General features: G+C 34.9%; 1 protein-coding gene across 6 annotated transcripts in view; it reads left to right on the forward strand.

Annotated features, from left to right (window-relative positions):
• The window catches only part of STXBP5 (syntaxin binding protein 5), a 107259-nt gene extending 85412 nt beyond the window's left edge, over positions 1–21847 (forward strand). For 2 of the 6 annotated variants that reach the window (XM_027687672.1, XM_027687681.1), the window contains exons 20-28: positions 1192–1251; positions 1346–1393; positions 8269–8319; positions 12443–12682; positions 14125–14494; positions 16996–17161; positions 17916–18027; positions 20156–20376; positions 21075–21847. In XM_027687672.1, coding sequence (XP_027543473.1) covers positions 1192–1251; positions 1346–1393; positions 8269–8319; positions 12443–12682; positions 14125–14494; positions 16996–17161; positions 17916–18027; positions 20156–20376; positions 21075–21116 — 1310 coding nt within the window. In that variant the 3' untranslated portion in view covers positions 21117–21847. The remainder of the gene's footprint in view (positions 1–1191; positions 1252–1345; positions 1394–8268; positions 8320–12442; positions 12683–14124; positions 14495–16995; positions 17162–17915; positions 18028–20155; positions 20377–21074) is intronic. The other 4 variants (XM_027687691.1, XM_027687701.1, XM_027687711.1 and 1 more) reach the window with 2 other exon arrangements.
• Positions 21848–24229: the final 2382 nt, after the last annotated feature.

The following is a 24229-nucleotide window of genomic DNA, read 5'->3' on the forward strand; positions in this document are numbered from 1 at the left end:
GATTTAAGTAAATTTTTTCCAATCTATTGGCTCTCTAGTTAAGAGGAAAATACAGAAGCACAAAAAGTTTGCATGTTCCTAGCTTTAAGACTAGAGGATGGGATTGGCAATTGAGTCCCTTATTGGCTTTCATTGTTGCAATGGGATCTATAAGAGACTAGTCTCTGTTTGGACCGAAGTCTAAATTTGCTCAAATGATCTAAATCTTCCACCTTTCGATGTCCAGGTAAAGAGAAGTGGAAGCTAACTTCCGTTAGACTTCCTCCAGTGGGTGGCTATATAGTTGAGAGGACTGTGAAAGGGACTACCTGCCTATGCAAGTTAGGACAATATCCTACAGTTTCAGTAACACAGAATTGTAGAAATACTGTGAAAATGTCTCCTGCTTTTTCTATAAATGTCAAGCAGTAATAGGCCTAGACTCTGGGGGTGTTTATCTGACCTGTAAAACATTGTATAGCGTTGTAATCTGACAAGATTTTGTCTTCAGGAGTGCCAAAATGCTTATGTTTTGTTCTTATTTTACACTTCAGCAGCATAAAATCCAATTAAATTTGGATGTTTTTAGTTGAACAATGTTTTACTTTCCTGACAATATTTTAATTTCATGACAACAGTAAGCCTGAAGCTGTGATCTGTAGCCACCACCAGTTTTTCAGGGTTAGGGATACAGAAAAATCCCAGGTGGTAGCATTGGCTCAGAGTTTTCTGCAGAATAGTGGAAGAACTGTGGTCCAACAGTGACTTTACTGCATTGAAAAAAGGCAAACAAAGAAACAGCTGTATAGAACTTGAGTTTATTGTTACAGCAGTGTTTTGTGAATCATAATTTAGGTTAATCATTGTGTCTGGAGCAATGATTAGTACATCTATTTAGTTATTCAATATAAACATTTCATCAATGAGGGAAATACTTCTATCAATAAACTCGCTGCAATGTGCAGCGTTGTAGCTTGCATTATAATTTCTGTGGTTAATCCTGATATGGCAGAATTCTTGTCATACCAAAATAATTTGTACTGTATAATATCTAGTACAGCTACAGAGAATACCAGTATCAGTATTTGATATTTTAATACTTCTTTTTATCTTCATTAAACTCAAAGCTTGTATTAATACATTGATTTTGTGTCATATATCCACTTCATTCATGACAAATGTATATCCATTTCATTCTGTCTCCACTTGTAGGTTCTGGTTCACCAAACAATTCTGATGATGAACAAAAAATGAATAATTTTATAGAAAAGGGTACAGTATTTTTCTTTTCTCTAGTCTTGTTTTTTCTTCAGTTCACCTTTTGCTATACTTAGATTGATCTTTTTTATTAAAATATTATTTACAGTGAAGACCAAAAGCAGAAAGTTTTCCAAGATGGTAACCAATGACATAGGTAGGAACTAGAAAAATTCTGCTTTTTCTAATCCAGTGCCTTACTCTATGCAAAACTAACCCAGCAGCAAAAAAAAAAAAAATAAAAAAAGGGCAAAATAACAGTCAAATTTCAATACATTAAGTTATTTATTTTTCATTCTTTATACTAAGTGGTAATTTCTGTGGGCTGCTTCTGTACTAAATACAGTGGGCGCAATAATTTTTAAAAGAATCAATGGTATTGGTGGTTGAAATTCTCTGATTTTACTGTTGCACTTCTCTATTTTTCCAGATGGGTGAAATTCTAATACATAGTAAGAGTTCAGTCTATGCAAGTCACAACATTATTCCACTGCTTCTGTGAGAATCTTTGAGAACATGTGGCTGATATAATTTCTTTTTTATATGTTGTATTCATAGCCATATGGTCAGATTTCTATATGGCTATGGTCAAGAAAGATGTAGTTTTATGGTTTCATTTATTCATCTGGAAGAGGACTTGTTCGTATATATAAGTATACCACATAACTGTTCCAGACCTCCATTTACTTTTCTGCATCCAACAGCAACACAATACCCTCCCTACCAGCTCTAGACTTGTGTCTTAACAATTTGGCAACAAAATTGCCTTGGAATATGTTGTTTGCAGGTAGATTGAACGCTTTTATGATTGGCATGGAAATAACTCTGCTTCTAACAGCTGGGTCATTAAATAAATGAAGGTGAGAGCTGTATGATTTAATTTTGGGAAAGGGACTCTTCTGCCTTAACTGGGATATGGTTACTTTCATTGCAAAATCACTTTGTTAATGGTTCATTTTGTTTTCATTTAGCAAATTAGTATATCATTGTAGGATAATTTCATTTTATCTCTTCAGTCAGTTTAGGTTGAAATTACTTTAGATAGTAAAACTGTTTGCTAAACTGCTATTTCATAGGTTGGGTAGAAGCACAGGATAAGACTAGGGAGGGAGAGATTTATTTTCCTACAGTCTCCTTTGGATTATTCTGTTTGGCAATTGAACTTCTATCCTAAATCATTAATCCCCTTCATTGCAATTCAGTAATTAAGACAAAGAATCATTCAAAATTCAGTGAGACAAATATGAGTATGATGAAGTGGTCCTTGGAATCCGAGGTACAGAATGAGGAAGAGCAAGAATATGCCCTTTGGACAGTACCATGTTGAGCCCTTCTTGCAGTGATACCAGAAATGGTAGGAAAGATGAGTTCTGAGGCAGCAGAAGCCTGATTATAATTCAAGAAAGCAAATGGCTGTCAATAATATATTATGTGAATTTGTAATTAAAAAATATCTAGTATCTTTTACATGACCCTTAATATGCTTCCCTAAAGGAAATTTAGGGTAACTAGAACCTAATGTTCAAGTCTTCTAATGAGAAAAACAACACTTAATCTTGTGCATGTTATATCAATGTCTGTTGAGGTAATGTTTCCCTTTTGTCTCTTCTGAATGTAAGACACTGTCTCATACCAAACACAAGGAAATTTGTCTGTGACCTCTTTTTTCACTTCTTTTCAAAGAGTGATGTTAAAGCTTTAATAAAATATGCTAATGACAATTCTATAGAGTTATTCACATCTGTTTCAGCTTGAAACCTTTCAACTGAAAACATAGTGAATGTTTTTCACAGCTAAAGAAAGAAAAATATTTATTTACAAGTAATGCATTCTTCATGCTCCTAGTTATACTGTGATTTCTGTAACTTGCAGAGTTTATTTGAACTTTGAAGATAATTATTTCTTTTGCATTCTCTTCGTTTTGAACGGTTTGGTACTGTGCACTGCATGTGGATGTTTCACTGCCATGTTTACTATAGCTTATCTGGCATGTTTACTCTAGTTCTTTCTGAACTTACATTCTAAACTCTTTCACACAAATAAAACACCTCTTCTGTGTTAATAGCTGCATGTTTTTGCATTTCATTGTTTTAAGCTGAATTACCAACCAAATGTGATGTGAATGGACAATGAGTTTTGTAAAATGTGTCATTGTCATTAACATCACTGTGTTGTATGAAACGAATTGCTTGCCATCAGCTGTGTTCTCATGGATGAATTTGATGTGTATAGCGCGGTCATAGCTCTCTGCACTGGCAATCAGTGCAATCAGTTCAAGTTCCTTCTGTTCTTTGTCAATGTGTGAAATACAACCTGATAAATGTGTTGCAAAATAGAATAAGAATCATTTACATTGATAACTTCAGTTGCTGTTAATATCACTCCTGTGTTTGTCACATGGGAACAGGGAGCAAGGGAATGCTGCTAGCAAAGTGTGAAGTAATTTCAGTGATAGGGCTGTAAAGTGGTAACGTAACACAGTTAGAAATATGAGACATCGTAATTTCTACAGATTTCTATAATTAGTGTTAGTACTAAACAAGGAGTCTCTGGTTTGTTAGAGGATCAACACCCACATAAAAGTGAAACAATAGCCTAGGTAAAACAATATGCAAATGCTTCCTGTACCAACATTCTGATCAGTTGGTCTGTTTTATTTGTTGGGTTTTTTTAAACTCAATTGTGAATGCTCTGTGCTAAGGAATGGATAGCAATTCAAGTTAAGACCTATTGTGAATATGTTGCTTCTGTGTTGTGTTTGCCTTTTATTTGCAGAGATGAACTTTGAATAAGTTATAGTTATCTTGGAAATCTTGAGATAGTTGATTTAACTAACTATTTCTAGAAATTCTAGAAAGTACTGTGGCCCTTATTGAAAGCAACCCTTTCTCTTAGGAATGTCAAATATTTGAAAGTATAAATAGTATGCTGTAAAGTGTTTGTAGAAGCGTACTAATTGTAGATGAATTTACAGAAAGAAGATGGTAGGAAGTACATAATTTCTAAGGCTGTGTCATTTTTATAGAAGGATATTGGACTCCAAATTCAGTGGAAGCAAAATATTAAGCTGTTTTTCTTGTACTTTGGTTAGTTAATTATTGGCATGAAGAGATACAGGTGATTAAATATTATAGCTAAAAATCATGTTGAAAGTTAAGATGTATTGTAATGGCCATTTCTGGGAAAAGCTTTTGTAAAGGTTATTGCAAAATGTGGTAGATTTTAAGAAGTATAACTGCTCTAGTAGCCTACATGTCAAATGCTTCTCAGGAAAATTGGTCTTGTTTATTTTCTGCAGTTAGTAAATTTAAAAACAACTGCGAACGTTATTAGTAGACAGAACTGAGCAGGGTAGATTTAATTCCAGACTTCTGTAATCCCTGCTGCTACTACTGACATAAGGTTTTTCACATTTGTTACATTCTAAGTGTACACTTAAGTTTTTCAAACATTACCAAAATAATTAACTGTTAGTGCTGTTTTCATGGAATCAAATTTTAAGATGCTCATAATAAGTTCTCATTTGCCCTATTGTCAGACTATGACTGTTTCTTCCAATGTGTTTTTAATACTTTGATCTAATTTTGGATGTACCCAAGTACATGTTTTCTTACACTCTCTTATAAAATGGTTTTATTATTCTTATAGGAAATTTAGAGATTTCAACATTTGGTAATTGGTAATATAAGTATTTCACTTCTGTGTAGTTGTCAAATATAGAATAGCTTGGGAACTTGGGTACGTCTAACAAATTCTAAGCTGCTTAGTTATTTCTCATGTAATGTTATATGAAATAGGCTTCACAAACTGTTCTCTTGGTTGTCAAGAGAAGACACTTGTCTCCTTTATAATATTTAGAATTTAATTTTAAAAGGTTTAGACTATTTTCCTTAAGAAACCGAGGAGAAATTGCTGTAGCTTTCAAGCTGCTATACATTGTAAAATATAAGCTCAGGATAATCCACTGCAAATAAAATGTATATTACTTTTAAGCCATAGCTTCCTATTGATAGTTCGGTCATGTCTCAGCCTTCAGGTTTTCTTCACTGAATTGGAGGTTGCACCTGCCATACTGACATGTAACATGCTATGCTAAGGCAACCTTTCATATTTTAACACCTGCCCTCCCAAACCTGACCTATGAGAAATCTCAAGAACCCTGGTTTTGGACAATTCTCTAATATGATGCCTAATCATATATAATAACAGAAAGAATATGGGTGGGCCTGTGTATTACTCAAGGTTTTTTAATTTAGAGGAATATTAAATGTAGGTCTAAACTCAGGCAAAATAGTCACTGATGCCCTGAGCAGTAGCGTGCCAGGAGGAGCAAAACAGCTCCCTGATTTGTCTTTGTCTCACACCAGCGGCAGAAGGGTAGTCTTGGCTGTAAATGCTGCAGCAGCCACCACCCACAAGAGAGGTGTGGAACTCTGATATAGACAGCTACTACTTGAGGTCAGCCATGCACAGCAGGAGCAGTCAACATCACCTTTGTCCTGTTGTAGCGCTGGAGTGAAAAGCCTGGCATTGAATGGTCTCTCTGTAGATCTCCATCCTATACATTCCATTTTTCTGATTTTTGTATTTTGCTTTGTAGAAGGTGTCTAACATGTTGCTAGTTTTCATCTGAGGTGTAGCAAAACTGAATCTACCAAAAGTATTTTAAACCATAAGCCAGGTATGAATACAAGCAGATTTTTTTATAATGAGTAATGATAGTTAAAAGTGGCTTATCTGGTGAAATTGTCCTATTTTCTTACTGCACATTTAGGCAGTTTTTTCTTTAAACACAAGATGGCACCGTTGCTATTGAAATAGGTTCTTATTTCTTATTTACATTTGAATTATTGGAAGGTTTGGCACATTAATATATGGTTTGAAATGTTTTGGGGTATTTTTTGCATAGCACAGTAATTCACAATTTCCAACAATGATATCCTTTTTCGCAGTTCATGTATCCTCTTATCCTATTTATGAGGCATAGTTCAGCGTATGCTGAAAATTGTCTGACAAATTTGTTTTATCTTGTCAACCTAGTTCACACAGCTGGCCTTTCACTAAGAAACAAAAAGCTAAAACTGTGGATCAGTACTCAGAATCCAACACACTTGCCTGTACTTTTATTACCTGCTACATTATCTATTACCTAGTATCTTCTTATTTTTGTCAGTTTTCTCCAAATTATTAAAATTGTGCGAAATGTTTCTATTTGAAAAGCCAAAAGTGATTACTCTGGTCTTCAATGACTAAGTTAATTAATCATTGCTGGTATTCACACATGGTAAAAGCTGTTAAAATCCAAAAATAACTCCAATTATTTTCCATGTACAAGCTCTAGGGTTTGTTCAGTATCTCAGCTCTTATGATTTAAATGTCTAACACAGAAAACAAGTCTTATAAGGAATGCTCGTCTTGTAATTCACTATTCCAGATGAGAATGATCTCTTTGCAAGCTGATTTAAGTTCAAGCTGACAGCAAAAAGATGGATTCCTGGTCACTAGTGCTGTTTTGTGCCATGGTTTTCTGTTTGTATATCTGTACTCTGATCTGAAACATGAGATAATCTTGCTCGGATACAACCCTTGGCAGAAACTCCAGATGAGTTTTGGCCTCAGCATTAAGCTAGGTATGTGCCAGTGTTAATGCAAGGATGAGGGTAGAAAACGTGCAGTCAGACTGCCCTTTCCAATTTCAGCCTGCACTAAAATAAGTGACTAGCATTTCCATCTGAGAGTAAGTAATTTCAATTTAATTTGAACATACTTTTAACACTGACACATGCAGGAAATTAGAAGATTATTTCTGGAGTCCTATTTTCAAATTTTTATAATGTATGACAGGAATAAAACTGTTCAACTATTCAGATAACTAGCATTTGCAATATTGATGAGCATAATTGATGATATAGTGAAGAATTACACTTTTTGAAGCAGTAGAAGTAACTTTAAATCACATGCTTTTCTTCAGGGTACATAGAAAATTGAATGACTTCTATTAAAGTGATAATTAGAATGAGTTAACTCCATTTTTAACAGAGAAAAGCTGCAAGATTCAGGCTGCTTTATGAGTGGTATCCATTGCAGGGTATTTCTAGAATTATGAGGCTATTCTCAACATCTACTTTAGCAAAAGAAGTATTATCCTTGCAAGATGGTGAATAATTAATTGCTGAAGCAAAATTCAAGCATGTGTGTGGGAAATAAATTCAGAGTGTAGTCCTAGTCTAGTAAACTACATCAAAATAATTCCTTCTCCAGTAATTGTTGAAAGAAAGATGGAAGAGGGATGTATGCTACTAGTTTAGTTGGTATGTTTATTATAGCAGCATTTTTTTAGTATTTTACTGCAGTTTAAATTCATTGCAAGATTTCCCTTCCTATAAAAGGAATTTCTAAGTTAGGGATAAGTTCAAATGCTGTTTATCACTTGAACAGTATTATCAAAATTATACTATCTTTTTTTTTAATTATGATGTTGCGAGTGTTTGTGTGCTGCTGGTTTTGTGATCATTCTTCTAAGGTTGTGGGTTGCATCTCAAATTATTAGTTTTTTACACATTTGCATTACTGTTTTAGCACCTCCGAGTTCATCTTTTTCTGTTTTAAATGCCTTCAGTTTGATCAGAAAGTAGTGCATAAGAAAAGGGGATTGTATCTTAATTCTATGTAAACTTAAGTGCACATCTTTGCAATGACCAAGAGTCTGTATTCTGTTCTCTCACCTGAGATAAAACTTGGGGTTGAACCAAAGCCAAAGTCATCCAATCTATCAAGTTCTGCCTGAAGCCTGAGGAGAAATCAAGCTCAACAGAAGTCATAAAATTATGTATTTAGGGATTTTGCTGTCTTCCGTGTTTTACTTTGCACCCCTTACTTGTGGAAGTGAGGCTTTGCTTTAGTGGAAATCCTGTAAAGTACTGCGATTAATGTAATAAACAATTATATATTAAATATTGGGAAAGAAGCAAATAAAGGCCAGCAGAATTATGTTTATTCTTTTTTAAAAAAAAGATATACTTCACTTTTCAGCAAAGATGTCCAGGAAGCTAAGTTTGCCAACTGAGTTAAAGCCTGATTTAGGTAAGTTTACAGAGTTAATTTTATTTTTACTAAAACTGAATGCAAGTACATTAGAGTCCTAAATTATGTAAGCTATCGTAACTTTATGTTGCATTTATCTGAAGTATAGAACTAAAATTTTAATTCCACTCTTTTTGGGGACTCTCAGGCACAAAATGTCTTTGCCGTCATCTTAAGGTAAGCCTATAATTCCTGTATGTGGCTTATCATACTTCGGTCAATTTTTAGGCGTCTGTCACTCACTTTATCAGTAGTGCTGTGATAGCAAAAGCATGACAAGCAGACAACATAAGGAAAACTGCTGCCATCTGATACATTTTAAACTGAAAAATGAAATATCTTAACAGAGTATGTTGAGGTCCTCTCAACAAATAGTTGGCTGTAGCTTTATAAACTTTAATTGTCTTGTGACCACTCTCTCTAAATTGAAGGAACATACAGCTGTTTGGATGGATGACCAGTCTGAGAATTGAATTTTTCTTGAAAAAGCACAGTAACTTTTTATATAGGAAGCAGTTCAGTTTTGAAGTCTGTAGTACTAAAGGTCATTGTGTTGCATAAGTAAAACAGCATACAAATGAGTAGATTATTTTTTAAAATACTTTGACAGCCAGCTTGTAGATCATATCCAGCTCCCCTTGCCTTGTTCTCTAAAGAAGCGATGGGGGACAGCTGTAGACCTACAGCAGTAGATGCAGCTGCTTTCTGCCTGCCACAGCTCACTCCCCTTTCTGCAGCAGAACTGCTACCTCAAGCCCAGCAGAAGACAGACCAGGATCAGACTGGCAGCTGCAGCACTGTGTGTGTGACAGCTGCTGCTGCTATTGACAAGGAAAAAGTCCATGGCACTGGGATATTCTGAAACTGAGCTGGACCACCCTGATTTACAATTACAGCTTGCCCCACTCAGAGAAATGTGAAGTTGGAAGCAACCCTCAGAGATCCTTTAATCCACTGCTATGACAAGGATACAGATGTTTGACAGTTAAACCTCTGATCTATTCATGGGCCTCCAGAAAATATGAGACAGTTTCAATGTTTTATAGTAATTAGACAAATTTTCTGTTATTTAATGAAACTTCCTTGCTTTCATATGAACTTTTTCTTGTCCTTTCCACAACGAATGGGGGTAATAAGTACTCCCTATCTTTGTTAGCCATTTTATGCTGTTGAAATCTGTCATCATATCTCTAATTTCATTTTTGCAGATTTTTTTTTTTTTACAGAATCCACCTCCTTCTTCTTTAGATTACGTTGTCTGAACCTAGGATGGCTTCTTTTAATCTTCTCTGGAACTGGAATTTTTCCTTCTCTTTCTAAGCTCAGTGCCCAGAACTAGAGGGATTTAAGTGTGGCCTTTTTTGCACTAAAGAGTAGAAGAATTTGACTTCTGTTTTTGATATGTTTATATTCTTCCTTACTATGTTTACTCATGGTTTAGGGGTAATTTTGGCATAGAGTGAATTTTATCATACTTTTCAAGCTGGAACACATTTGTACTTAAGTATTATCTAACTGTAATTCTGCTGTTTTACTCCCAATTCTTTGGTGGCAATAAGTACTTTGAAGTGCTATTTTTTCTAATGAAGACTGGAGAAAAGTGAATGTTGAAGTTTTTTCAGCATTTTCTAATCCTGAAAGAGTTGAAACATTTTCTACATCACTTAATATTTGCCGTTCTTTGTACTGGAATAATGGAAGGGGGTTTTTGTCACATCACTTCTGATATACTCATGAAATAGTCTGTACCTTCTGAATTGCAATAGCCTTTGACTGGTTTTGATTTTTCGTGTGTGTAAATATCTGCACTTAGATGCCTCAATTTGTTCTGCATAAAATTCTTCAAGGCTTTTAGGTCTGTAAATAACTTCCTTAAGCAATCATAATCTTTTTTTATTATTTCTATCTTTTCTCCTAGTGGGATAGCTTTTGCATAATATTCTTCAAAGACTGTTGCCTTGCTTGGTTGTTTTTTTTTTGTTGCTTATGTGGCTCCACCTACTGCCTGTAGGAGACAGTTGAAATGCCTTTCTCCCAAATTCCTTATCCTATCATTTTCTCTCATTTCTTTCCATGGCTTCTTGAAACCTACTCTTCCATGATCTTGTTCTTTCAGGTTACTTTTCTGTCTTTAGATCTTTAACCTACCCCTTTTCCTTCCTGAATACATTAAAGAAAATCTAAAGTGTGTTTCTGTATTTATTCTCCACTTTCTAAAACAGAAGTTTCCTGAACATACTCTTGTCAGCATTATACCATTGCTTTTCAATGTTCTAATCCAGTGATAAAGATACTATTGCCGCTAGGTACTATTCTTTGGTTTAGTTGCTCAAAAGAGCCTCATCTTTCCATCTTTCTGATGAAGTGGTGTGTAATGATTCGTCACACTGTTATTCCTTCCTCTTCACCTGAACCTAATCCATTAACAAATCATTGACTTCTTTCTTGAGTTCAGGATAAATAAGATGCACTAAAGCAGTTAAACTGTTTACCTTCAGTTCTCTCTTCAGAATGAATTGACCACTCTCAAAAATGCCTGTATTATCTGGCAAGTTAATTTTTATTGGGTTTTTTTCCTGTCCACTCCAATGCTTTTGGAATTTGTACACATGTTCTTCAAATATTCAACCAGCTAGAACTCACGAATGCACATTTAATGTTATGCCTATTGGAGTTACTGTATTATTATATTCAGACTGATTAATCCATGTTAAAGTTGAAAAAAATGCATTAAATTATTAAATATTCAAGCCTGAAAAAAAACCAAGTATCATAAGAGGTGGTGGTCATTAGAGGAATTATAAAACCAAATAATTGTTTTAATTGTTTTACTCTGGATTTAATTTTATTTAAATGGAAAAATGATGTTAATATCTGAGTGGTTGAGTTAATTTCTTTCTATAATCCATGTTTTACATTTGACAGCTAAAATTTAACAGGACAATAATTTTTTTGTATCCTTGTTGGAATGAGACAATTATATCCTGAGAAGATTCACTGTTTGTGTTAAGTAGATGTGTGTATTTAGTCACATGAAATCTAGTATGTATGCTTTCTAAATGCATGTTAGATGTTCTTTGTAGAAAGTTTAGAAATTTAATGAAACTGACATAGTCATACTTCCAAAAAGTATGTAGTTGAATGTTGCTCTTTAGCTCTTAGTCCTGCTTTAAAGATGCCAAATATATATACCCTACACAAAGATCTAGACCAAGAACTTGATTTTTTTAAAAAGTCATTTTATAAATTGCATCAAACTTTTACTGGTAAGAGCTGTCTTGTGCTAAAATTCTGCAATTATGAATTAAGAAAGTAAAGCAATAATTTTTGAATGCACAGATAAAGTCAGTGTATGCGGACGTAGTAAGCGTTGCCACACCTACAGACAGCTAGACACGGCTAGAATGGAGCAGCACATTTAGTCATTTAAGCTTTTGTTAACATTAAAATTTGTTTATTTGCTAAGCAGCGAGCAAGACATCCTGAAAAGTTTTAGTGCTATTACTGGCACTATGGTACAACATTCAACGTAGAAATCTTCAGCTTTTCATACCAGTACCAGGTGTCATTTGGTAGCATTTGTTGTTTCTTTTACCAAAATTTTGGGGATCTGTAAATAGCCTGTTGGATCTCCTCCATACAGTTTCCTAAAGTGGGACAATATTATTATGAGTCATTACAGGTTCCATGTTACCATGCTGTCTGGATGTCACTGAAGTTCCTAAAGTAAAATACTTGTTTCTTCATAAGATTAGTAAACCATGTTCCATGGAAACCGGTATTTTTTAATCTGATCAATGAACTAATTGGCAGAGAGGTTTGTAATTCAACTTTTTTAAGGAGTCCTGTTTGATGACTGTTATTCTCTGGCCCTAGAAGACAGAAATATGCATAAAAATTGTTCATGATCATTATCTAATGACAACCTCTGCAACAAAGATTTGCTCAGATACAGAGTTGAAAACTGGGCCAACAGGAAGCATGACTAAGGAAGAATACAGGGGTAGTAATCAGTAGAATGGTAGTTAGTATACAGTTGATGCTAAAGAACACACAACAATATTGAATTCTCTTAATACCTGCATTTTGCCATTTTTTTTAATTTATACTGATTTATTTTCAGATGTCAAAGACAACTCTTTCAGTCGATCCCGGAGTTCTAGTGTAACTAGCATTGATAAAGAGTCACGCGAGGCAATTTCAGCTCTTCATTTTTGTGAGACTTTCACAAGAAAGGCTGATACATCACCTTCCCCATGCCTGTGGGTTGGGACCACACTGGGCACAGTGCTTGTCATTGTACTGAACTTACCTCCAGGAGGAGAGCAAAGACTTCTACAGCCAGTAATTGTTTCTCCTAGTGGTATGTACAAAGCAGACAGGCTAAAATATACTTTGATAAAGTACTGTTGTCCTTCTTCAGATTTTTGTAAGAAATTGGTTTTTTTCAATTATAGAGTAATTAAGAATATGTATTCCATTGATCTAGCTCCTAAGTTTAACAGTCTAGACTTTTTAATTTATTACCAGAGTTTTACAGCTGGAAAAGTTGAAAATATGTTCTCATAAAATATAAAAATACCACTTTAGTGTATACTTGTTGCTAAAACCATGTTTGCAATTGTTAAACAGAGATAGCAGAAGAGACGAGTAATATCAAATGCTCAGTTTATTTTCTTTTAGTCATGAGGTAAGAACCCTTCAGTTTTCCTGCATGAAGAGAATGGAATGCAAATTAAGGCTGTATGTTGAACAACTAGCTTGAAATATTAATGACAAAATATTCCCTTAGATTGCTGTAAAAAGTCTTGTCTCTTTTCTGATACACAGCAACTGATTTGGTTGAAATTATGTATTAGTGGTTTGTTGGATATGCTATTAAGCATAGATTCAGCTTTCCTACTACCACTGTCTCATGAAAACATGCTGCTCTAGTCCATTTTGCTCACACAGATCATATCATACGTACAAATTGCTATGCTATTTGATTGTAATAATGATTAGGAGTGGTGTAATATCTAGACTGTATATGTAATTTGTGCCCAAATCAAGTAAGTATTGGTAGCAGTATTCAGATTTGGTAACATTTGATCTTAAAGGCAAGGCTGCAGGCTAGACAGTAGGTTTCATCACTGGATCTGCAGCATAATCCATTAAAGATATTGCCACATGTGTACTATTTTTTTGTACTTAGCAAATGTTCATGTTGTTACTTATGTGTGAATATACTAAGATAAATTAAGAAATATATTAAGATCTGGTCTACAGATACAGTGATTTGAACAGTAAGGAGGGAGAACTTTCCTCTTTCATTTTATGCTAGAGAGATGGATTCAAGAGTGAACTTCAGGGGAGGAATAAGAAGACACACATTGCTTGTTTCTGAACCAGTTGAAGGAAAAAGTGGTGCTCACCTTTGACTAATAACATTTATTGTCGATATTAAGCACACTTGTACTCCTCAGGAGAGAATGAAATTAGGTGCATTTGTGGCACTGAACTTGAATACAAATGTGTATGGCAGTTTGATTCTCTTACTAAACGTACACATTTCCCTGGAAGTTAATGGAATAGAATACATACACTTAACCCTTGAAAACTGGTCTAAAATTTTCTTGAGTACGTATGTGCTTCTTTGGTTTTTAGATAAATGTACAAAGCTTTTGGTACATCTGTTTTGCTACAGAGGCAAGCTGAAGTTTTTGTTTTCTTTTCATTCTGCTAGCTTCTTAAAGGAATATTTTGTAGCTTGAAAGGCAATTTAGGAGAACTGTTTCAGAAATGTGCTCAACTCCTTTTTCCTAGGAACCATCCTGAGGCTAAAAGGGGCTATCTTGAGAATGGCTTTTTTGGATACCACAGGATCTTTGGTCCCACCAGCACATGAACCCTGGAGAGAATACAATGTTCCTGAAGATAAAGATGAAAAAGAAAAAGCGAAAAAACGACGACCTGTCTCAGTGTCCCCTTCTTCCTCTCAGGAAATCAGTGAAAACCAATATGCAGTGATATGTTCAGAAAAGCAAGCAAAAGTTATCTCACTGCCATCCCAGAACTGTACTTATAAGCAAAATATAACAGAGACTTCTTTTGTTCTTCGTGGAGACATAGTGTCATTGAGTAACAGTATCTGCCTTGCATGTTTCTGTGCCAATGGGCATATTATGACTTTTAGGTAAGACCTGTTTGATAGTAACTTAAACATAAAAAGAAGTAGTAGCGTTCTGCTACACAGAAAGGTTCCTTTTCCATAAGAAGATGAATTTAAAAAAAAAAAAATCTACATTCATTCGGGGTTAATGAATCTCTAACACTTGGGCCTGGATAATTTTGATTACACATTGCTATTAGTTATGCCTCTAACACATGAAAAAGTTTACCACTTTAGCTCAAGCTACCCTGGTTCAACATATAGTTTCAAACATGTGATATAGGTCCATGAGTTGAAGTTTTTCTAAAAAATTAATTTACTCCCTGATGGAGAAAATTGCCTTGAGTCAGAACTTTAGCTTGTACTTGACCACAACTCTTATCGACTTTTGTGCAGCTGTTTGCATCACATTCATGTCTCGAGCTTACTGATGTTGTGTAGCTTGCTCATGTCTTGAAAGCCTTAAACTCAGGCTATAAAGGCAAGATTAATTGCTAGTAGTTGTACAGGAATAAGTCAGCTAAAGTAAGGGGTTTAAGATATGAGTTTAAACATGTAGTAGTAGTTTTTGAATATACTTACTTGTCACTTACGTAATTTTCATGGATTTTTTTTTTCTTAAATGTTTCTAAATGCTATTTTATTCTGAACAGCAGTGTATATGCTTATACCCTTGCACCTGCAGTTTAGTCATGGCCTAGTGCTAGGATGAATATGGAACTGGCATTATAAAGTTATGCCAGTAAAATTCCTAAAATGTTATTTTTAAGATTGACAAAAGAAGCTCTCATCTTGGGAAATACTTCTTTATTAAGTTGTTATGTATCAGCTTTAGTTTTACTCCTACTACAGTTAAAAATAAGTTTTGATTGTAAGTCTGTAATTCCATTGGTGTGTATCCCAACGTATATTCTAAACATCTCTACAAGATATGGCTCACCTTGCAGGGCAAACACTGTTGTTTTTCGTCATTAAAACTAAACTTAGTAATGTTCAGGTACCATATATTGAAACAAATCCTGTCTTACTCAGGATTCATGTTGTTTTCTAATGAGTTCTTCATGGGTGCTAAATTATAAATACTGAATTGTTACATTGTGTGAGGAAATTGGACTCCCAAGGATTAGCTCCGTTATGTAAGCATGAATTGCTATTTGGAAGTGAATTTAATATGAGGTTTGTGTAAAGCTGTCAGTATGATACAGCTGTCACTGTATCATACTGAAGATGCCCAATACTTATCTACTGATATAAATTTAGATAGTACTTAGTAACAAATCTGTAACAAACTATGAAAATGCTATTATGAATGTCACACTTGTCCTACCTGATCTGATGGTTTTGTGTTTTGAAGCTGTAAGGATGTTTTATGCTTCCATTGATCTGAAGCAAGACACTTCCCTGTTATTAACTCTCTCTTAAGAATATTCTTATTTTAGATACATGCATGGCAGAAGTGTCGTTTCTGGGTGATGTGTTACAAAAGAATATTGCTTTTTATTTCTCACTTTTAAAACTTGCCTCCAAAGCCAATCTCATTATTGTTCAAAAAAACCGAACCGAAACAAACCCCAAAGCAAACAAACAAAGGCAACCCAACACTTACCGTTGTGATTATTACATCTTTCTTTGGTTTTGACTTCACTTTGCTTCTTTTGCTACTTCTTTTAGTTTCTAGAAATAATCTTATGCAGGTGGTGTCTGCAGCAGAAGCTGTTTAATGTATTGTTGGGACATTTGCAGCTAACAACTTGTGTAAGCTTTTTTACAAAAACTTCACAGAGGATGTTTCAGAGACAGCAGTTTATTTTGGCTTCTTCTTGTCAAGAAATCAGGTGTTCTGTCACTCACTCACATTTATTGTTATGTTGAGGGAGAGGAATGTTTAGTAGCATGAACATTGTTATAGCCCAAGTGTGCTGTGTCTGTTCTTCAGTAGATTGATGCAATAAGTACTACAGTTACATGTGCAGAATCAAAAAGTACAAGGTAAGCAAACTTTGCTCTAAAAGAACTTTCTCTTAAGTATCCAGTCAGACAAAAAAGGTGGACATAATTAATTAGATTGTTTGAGGCTACTGAATTCTGTTTTCCTTTGACAGCACACCCCTGCATATTTCTAAATGTTCTTGAGGAGAAATCTTTTAGACTTGTATTTTTAGTCAAGGAGAGAAGAGACAGGATGTTTCCTTGTAAACTCTTGGTAAATACTTACTGAAATACTTTGTTAGTAATTATTAAGTAATGTCTAATTCATTAAATAGCGAATTTGTAATTTACATGCTCAGAGTATCATTTAAATAATGCTTTTAAATGCATCTGTGATGCAGGTGCTTATATTTCACTTTTGAGGTGCTACCTTGAAAAATCTCACGTTTTGAGATTCTGTAGTTGCATTTGATGAAACTCTGTTTATGTAGTACTCATGCAGATGAAGAGAAAGCATAATGTATTGCAGTGAGCCATTTGATCAATAATAGACATTTCTGCTATATTTAATGGAGCTTAACATTCTTTTCCTTAAGTTTGCCAAGTTTAAGGCCACTGTTGGATGTATATTACCTGCCACTCACCAATATGCGGATAGCCAGAACATTCTGCTTCACCAATAATGGACAAGCACTCTATCTGGTCTCACCAACTGAAATACAGAGGCTCACCTACAGCCAAGAAACATGTGAAAATCTTCAGGTAATGAAATTTTTTAAAAAATATTTATTGGATATATTCTGAGATTCTTGGTTCTAGATTCACCATGCCTACAGTAATGAAGTTTGTCATAAAGCCAAGCACTTTGGCTTTTGTGATTTGATTTTGTTTATTTTTTTCTTCACTGTAGAGTCTGTAGAAGGATGAATCACTTCTGTCCCTAATTTTTTCTGTTCCATCCATGCTCTTGTACTTGAATCAGTTTCTTACTTAATTTCCTTTTGATCAATAGGAAATTTCCTTTTTTAACATGCAGTTAAAATTCCCTTGTTCGATTGATGCTGTTCGGGTGCTGACACAAGAGGGGAATGCCAGCTCAGGATACTTGATGGAAGCTATTACATTTCAGGGGTATTAACAGCTTGAAAAGATTCTTGATCATGCTTCAGCTTGGTAGTTGTATAGAATAGTGGAATAGCAGAGATGCAGGCTGTAAGTTCTACTTTGGTACTGCTGAATGGATATGCATATTTGTAGATACAGTTTCAGTAGAACAAAATCAGGAGTCTTACCCAAGTTGTTGAGGGTAAAGCTATAAGCTTGCAGACATCAGAACGGAAGGTTTGGTCAGATTTCTTACTGTGTTTTTATATTTCCTAAGTTGCCTTGCAAAGGCAGATGTCCATTAAAGCATATTCATTTTGAAATGCAAATCAGTTAAATAAATCCTGAAAGTGAGAGCATTACATTAATTTTAGTAATGTATGCCTTGTTATGTCCCTTCTTCATTGCAAAGGAAATGTTGGGTGAGCTCTTCACTCCTGTAGAAACACCAGAAGCACCAAACAGAGGGTTCTTTAAAGGCCTGTTTGGAGGTGGGGCACAGTCACTTGACAGAGAAGAACTGTGTAAGTTTTTATTCCTTGTTATTTTTCTGGTATTTCTACCCAAGGAAGGCAGTGATCCTTGATAAATGTATTACCTGTGTAAATAGAACATAACATTTGTAAGGAGGAAAGTAAAAAAGGCAATAACAAATACTTTTTTTGTATCTTTTGTATGTTGTACACCTTACCAACAAGATCAGAAAAGCTTGCTTTTTCCACAGGCTCTTTTACCTCATTTATTCAGGAGTAGATTATAAGACAAGAAATGGAACAACTAATCTTACTTTTATTCATCTTTGTGAATTGTGTAGTACTGACCGTGATGCTGTTTATGATGGTAAACTGAAAGGGAATATTTTTGGAGAATGCTGTTCTGGACAGTGGGGAAATTAAGACTCCACTCTAGTTCAGTTATTTTGCCAGATTTTACTCAGTTGATTTGTGCAGAGATGCCTTAGGAATTGAGGGCAAGGACAGAAGTGTTTGATAGTTCAATTCAGTCCTCTGTTTATAGGACAGTAAAATTCAGATTTGGCAAAATTTTCATTGCTTTATCATTTTCCCTTTTTTTTTATTACACCTTTCTTTTTTATTGTAGCATTCAGCACTTTAATATATTTAAAAAAAAAACCTTCTACTTATTCAGAGATTTGCTAGGTGCAGCACCATATTATGCAAGTTTATTTACAAAAACTGTTTCCTTATTAACATGAAACGTATTTGTTTAAATGAACGTGGTGCCCTGGCAATCCTTTCTCTTATATTGGTTCTTTAGATCTCTACAATAAAAATTCAATTAGACTTCATTGCTTGTTCCTGTACATTTTTAATAGACATCAGATATTTAGAGGTCACTTTCTGTGTTAAAGATTTCTATTTATATATATATGTAATACTTCGGAAGGTTGGTGAAATATTCTAGGAGAGAAATTTGTGTGCACAAATTATAGTTTAATAATATGACTGGGACAGGGGAAAATACCTTATAACTTTAGAAGCTGCCTCTTTGCATAATTTCAAGTTTTGGCTTGGATCTTCACAAGGAAAATAATATTTAATGGAAGAAAAAAAAAGCATAATGAATTTTAGCCTGAAATTGAGTTTAATGACAATTCAAAAGACGTCTGAAAATGTCTCTAAAGTAGCCATATTTACCATGAGGGTCACAGCAATGTCTGTAATAAGTGAAATGAATTCTCTTTTTTGTTTATGGAAATTCACAGAAAGATGTTTATAGTGTTAGTAAATGTAAATCATTCTTAATAGAAGCATAAAATCAAATGAGAATCTTGAAGTACTGCATCAAAATATATTAACAATATTATTTTTCCTAGAACTGAAAAAAAGAAAATATTTAAACTATATCTTAATGTTTGAAAAAAAATACTCAAGTTTTTGTAGTGTAAACAATTCAGCATGAGATTAGCACATCCATTAATGGTTTAGAATGAACTAGGTGGCTGATGTCCCATTAGGAGCAAAGTCGATGTAGTCAGTGCCACCACTGGAGTCTGGAGCTGTTCAGCTGATCATCTGTGGGTGTTTACTATAGGATGAGCTGGTTTCTTCTTACAGCCATTCTATATTTTTATGATTTACATTGCTTTTTTTTTACAATAGTGAGAGCATAGACACCTAATCTTCAGGTGTCTGCATCTAAAATTGAACTTCCATCAGAGGAAACTTTGGCTGGTGGAGTCGTACTGGCTGGCTTACACACCAGCAAAGCACTTCCAGAACCGACCACAGCTTGTATTTTCAAAATTATCCTGCTTTGTCTGTTGAACTCATAACATGTTTCATGTGAATAAGCTACATTGTTAAAAAACACTTCACCAGCACAATTCTGTTGATGGCCATGATGCTAGCACTGCTGAGAATTTTAATTTCACACTTGAGCTGTGAAGAGGTTACTGTTTCATAACCTGCCTGGAAACTTGGAAATATGTTTGAAAAATCTCAGTTTTATTAAGTAGTAATATCTAATAACATTGAGTAGTGAGTGTTGCTCATAGTCACACCTACGATTAGGTGTTTGGTCTCCATGCAAAGAAATTACACCTCTGTATAAACTAGTTTCATTGATATTTATGTAATAATGATGGAAAACCTTACTATTCTGTATTTGCTGTTTTGCAAATGCCTCCAGTTGGAGAATCAGCATCTGGGAAGGCATCAAGGAGTCTTGCCCAGCATATTCCAGGACCTGGAGGTATTGAAGGTGTCAAAGGAGCAGCATCTGGTGTAGTTGGTGAACTAGCACGAGCCCGGTTGGCATTAGATGAAAGAGGACAGAAACTAGGAGAACTGGAAGAAAAGACTGCAGCTATGCTTTACAGTGCTGATTCTTTCTCAAAACACGCTCATGAGGTAAGTATGTTAAACTGAACATTGATTGTCAAATAAATGCAAGTTCTGCAAGTATCTGAGTTCTGCAAAGGCATGTTAGAGGTATCTAAAGAGATAAAGAGTATCATTGATAGAGGATACTTCCCTTTTATCTATCAATTGTTACTCCTAATAATTAAGTACTAACGTGAACAGCTTTGTCTTGCTGCACATTGGTCTAGAGCATGCAGTCTGCTGGAGTGGCACGTAAGCTTCTAAAATTGTAACTCAATTCCCATTATTGAAAAAATCACTTATTTTTTCTGAATTAATAAGAAGAGTAGAATTAATAAGAGTAATGCTCTATCAGATTCCCGCGGTCCTTAAGAAAGATCCAGTTGTACGCAAACCCCATGAATGCAAGTTAGTCTTTCTCCTCAGTAACTACATAGAATGGGTGTTCTCATTCATTTTCATGTGAACTCCTGAACTCCTGTGCAAACTTCCTGTTCTCCCAAATATGCCTTTTTCTGAGGCCAGATCACCAGCAACGCTGCTACCATTAAAAAATTCATCATGCTAAACCCTCACTGTTCAGCAGTGTTATTGCTGTAGCTTTGAGAAGCCTTACTAGAATCCCTCTTTCTCATGCTGCTTTGTAATCATATAATTTGTGTCATTGTATGTTTTGGTACATTATAGAAGCAGTAATTAGAAATTGTTTTTTTGGTTTTTTTCAGATGATGTTGAAGTACAAAGACAAGAAGTGGTACCAATTCTGATGACGCTCATCAATTACATCTGTTTAATTTTGTCCTGATGAAAAAAAAATCTTGTTTTTTCATTAATTTTGGCAGGACCACTGAAATTTAAAGGAGTATTCACCATTGGATACTGTTGTTTCCTAGCACAAATGACACACTGTTTTACCTCAGTCGTGGCTTTAACTGAGGAGCTTTATATCTAAGAAACACACACACAAAACAAACTTGAGTGTTTCTTAGCTGTTGGTTAGAAGAAAGTTGGAACTGAGAAAGTAACTAGAAGATGTGGAAAAGAAAGTAAAGGGAAAACATAGTGTGAGATGGGCAGGGGCAATGCAGGGTCAATCCTGTGTTAATATTTCATATGCCAAAAGTTTTTGTGCTATTGTAATTGCTGTCAGTGTTATACCCTCCTGTGAGGAGAGGCAATAAATCAGGGGTCCAAGAGCTGGAATCAAGTGATTTTTCTTGCTGGACAGTACGTGACTTACACTTACCATCTCTAGGACTCACTATATTTACCATTATCATTGAAGAAGAGTTGAAGTTTGCTGTCACTTCTTTCATCGGAGAAGCTGGAAGCATGGGAGATTCCTTCTTGAAAACTGTACACATAGTTGACCTGTGCATAGTCTTTTCTTGGACCCCTGATCTAGTATTCTTGTATTCACATCATATTCTGTGAAGTGCAAAACAAAAGAAAACATAATTTTTGCATTAAAAAAGTCAAGTGAATAATATGACTGGAATGTGTCATGCTGGGAGTTTTCATTTGTATTATGGCCTTGCAATGTGAAATGTGGTAACATCCTCATTGTGGTAAGAATACTTCAACTTCTGTTCAGTTAAATACTATTTTTTTGCCAAAAATAGTTATTGGTTAAGGTTGTGCAACATTTAGAAATGGCTGTGGGTTCCATTCATGCTGTGAGCTTTTATAAATGTTTAACAGAATGTGTCTTTACAGCCATTAATTGAAATAGCTGAGATAGTTTTGCTCAAAACTTGAGTTCTAGATGCCCCTTTAGTCCCTTTACTATGAAATCAGATAACCGTGGACTCAGATTTTCAAAGTTTTACACGCCATGGAGGTGCTGATGCATGAATAATGGCAAGCAAGCGTCTAATATTTACCAATTTTCAGTATGTGGTTTAGCAAATCTCTAAGTTCTGCTAGTAGAGCTATTTTGCAAGTACCAATCTCAGCCCCACCCATCACTAAAGGCAGTTGGCCTGAAGTTTGGATTTAGTCTCTAAAGCAGTGTTGTCGATATAAACAGTGGTAAAGTGTGCACAGAAACTTTAGGAATTGGTGAAATAATTTCAGTTTGGGTGAGGTAAATAATACAGCTGAGCTAACTTGTTAATGGCTACTGCACTAAAGCTGATATCGTGGGAATGACTCTTTTTGAGAAGATTTCTTAAAATAAATGCTTGCATTTCAAAAATTTATTTAGACATTTTTCCTCAAAACAGAAATAGTTACTGACTGGTTTTGTCTTATGAAAGGGAGTACTTAGAAGCTGATAGGTCTGCATTGTCTGAAATTAATCATTTGGGTTTGCTTCTCCAAGCATTGTGTTTTGTATACTTTTTTCACAAATGTTTTGAATGTTCCCAAAGCAAAACCTTGGTTATATTTGTATTGTGATGTTGCAGGTACACAGATAAGGCAACCTTACAAAACATCTAAAGGATGCAAAATATTGAAGTTACTGATGGTTTTAATTTCACTTTTTAAATGAGAGGCCAATATGTTTGGGCTTTGCAGCACAGACTGATAAATTTTCCTGCTTTATGGTAACATTTAATTTAAAAAGACAAGTGAATTCTTTTGCCAATATGAAGGCATGCCATACCACATCCACTGTTCAAAGGACTTAACAAATGAGAACGTGACAATTCGAACAAGCAACATTGATTTCTTGATGGCTCTCTCCCATACCTACTGAGGCAATGTTAACTCCAGTTACTTAACTCAGCTTGCCATGCAATATTTGCCTCTGCATGTTAATTTATTTTTTAGTGTCTAGTTAATGCATATTTAAATTAACGCCATTTTGTTAAAAGTCCAGGTAGAAGAAAACTAGATAAACTCATATCCATACCACATACGAAAATAAAACACCCTAGCTGACACTTGTTCCCTTCCTTATCTCAATGTTTATAAATTGAGATGACTGATTATTATTTGACCAGGTGAAGATGAACTATATTTCAAGGCAACAGAATCCTTGAAATTAATCTGGCCAGGCTCCGGTTGAGAGGATGGTAAAATTACTCTTCAATAAATCATGTTATCATTCAATGGAAGATGACCTTGACGTGAAAGGAAATGTACTTAACTTTCTCATCAAGACACATTTGACAACCACCAGCAAGCAAAAAATAAGAGGCAGTGAGAGACCATCTGCCAGTACAAGAAGAGTAGTGGCTTATTTGATATTATAGAATCTATCATAGTTGAATCTCTTTTGTTGGTTAAGTTCAGAGTATGCTTCTAGATATGAAGACTAATGAAATGATTGCTCATGAGATAAACACACAAATGGTTCTTGGTCAATAAAAGGGGCTATGTACAATTTTAGTCTAAAATGTTCCTTTTTCCTTCCCTGTGGAAGGAAGTTTATCATAGATACATCATTGCATCTTATTCTGCTATTGGAGGTGCACCTTTTGTACAGCAAAGTAAATTGAAATCCTTGTAGGGAAGCACCCCTGGTATTTTCGCTAGCATTTTAGTTTTGTGAAACTTTTTCAGAGTGTCTGGAAAACTATAAAATACAATTGAGCTATTACTTTTTTTTTTTCCGATGAAAGTAAGAAACTGCTGCTACCTATCTGTTTATGTGTAGTGTGTCTCGTTAGGAACTGTCAATTGAAGAAGCTTTTCTTCATCTTAGTCCTGCCAAATTGTAACTTTTGAATCCTGGTATGTGTAAATATGCGTGTATTCCAAATCAGTCTGAAAGTGTTACACCACAGGCATCTCCAGTGATTTGTTCTTCAGCAGTCAGTTCTAAAATATAGTAATATATAGCTGTGTTCCTTGTCTGTCTTTATGCAAGGTTTTTGTGCCTGAGGTGGTACTTGCATGGCAAGTGATATTGGAAAGCTACATCCAAAGGAGA

The sequence above is a fragment of the Neopelma chrysocephalum genome, unplaced genomic scaffold, assembly GCF_003984885.1.
Source record: "Neopelma chrysocephalum unplaced genomic scaffold, ASM398488v2 Primary Assembly neopelma1_23, whole genome shotgun sequence".
NCBI lineage: Eukaryota > Metazoa > Chordata > Aves > Passeriformes > Pipridae > Neopelma > Neopelma chrysocephalum.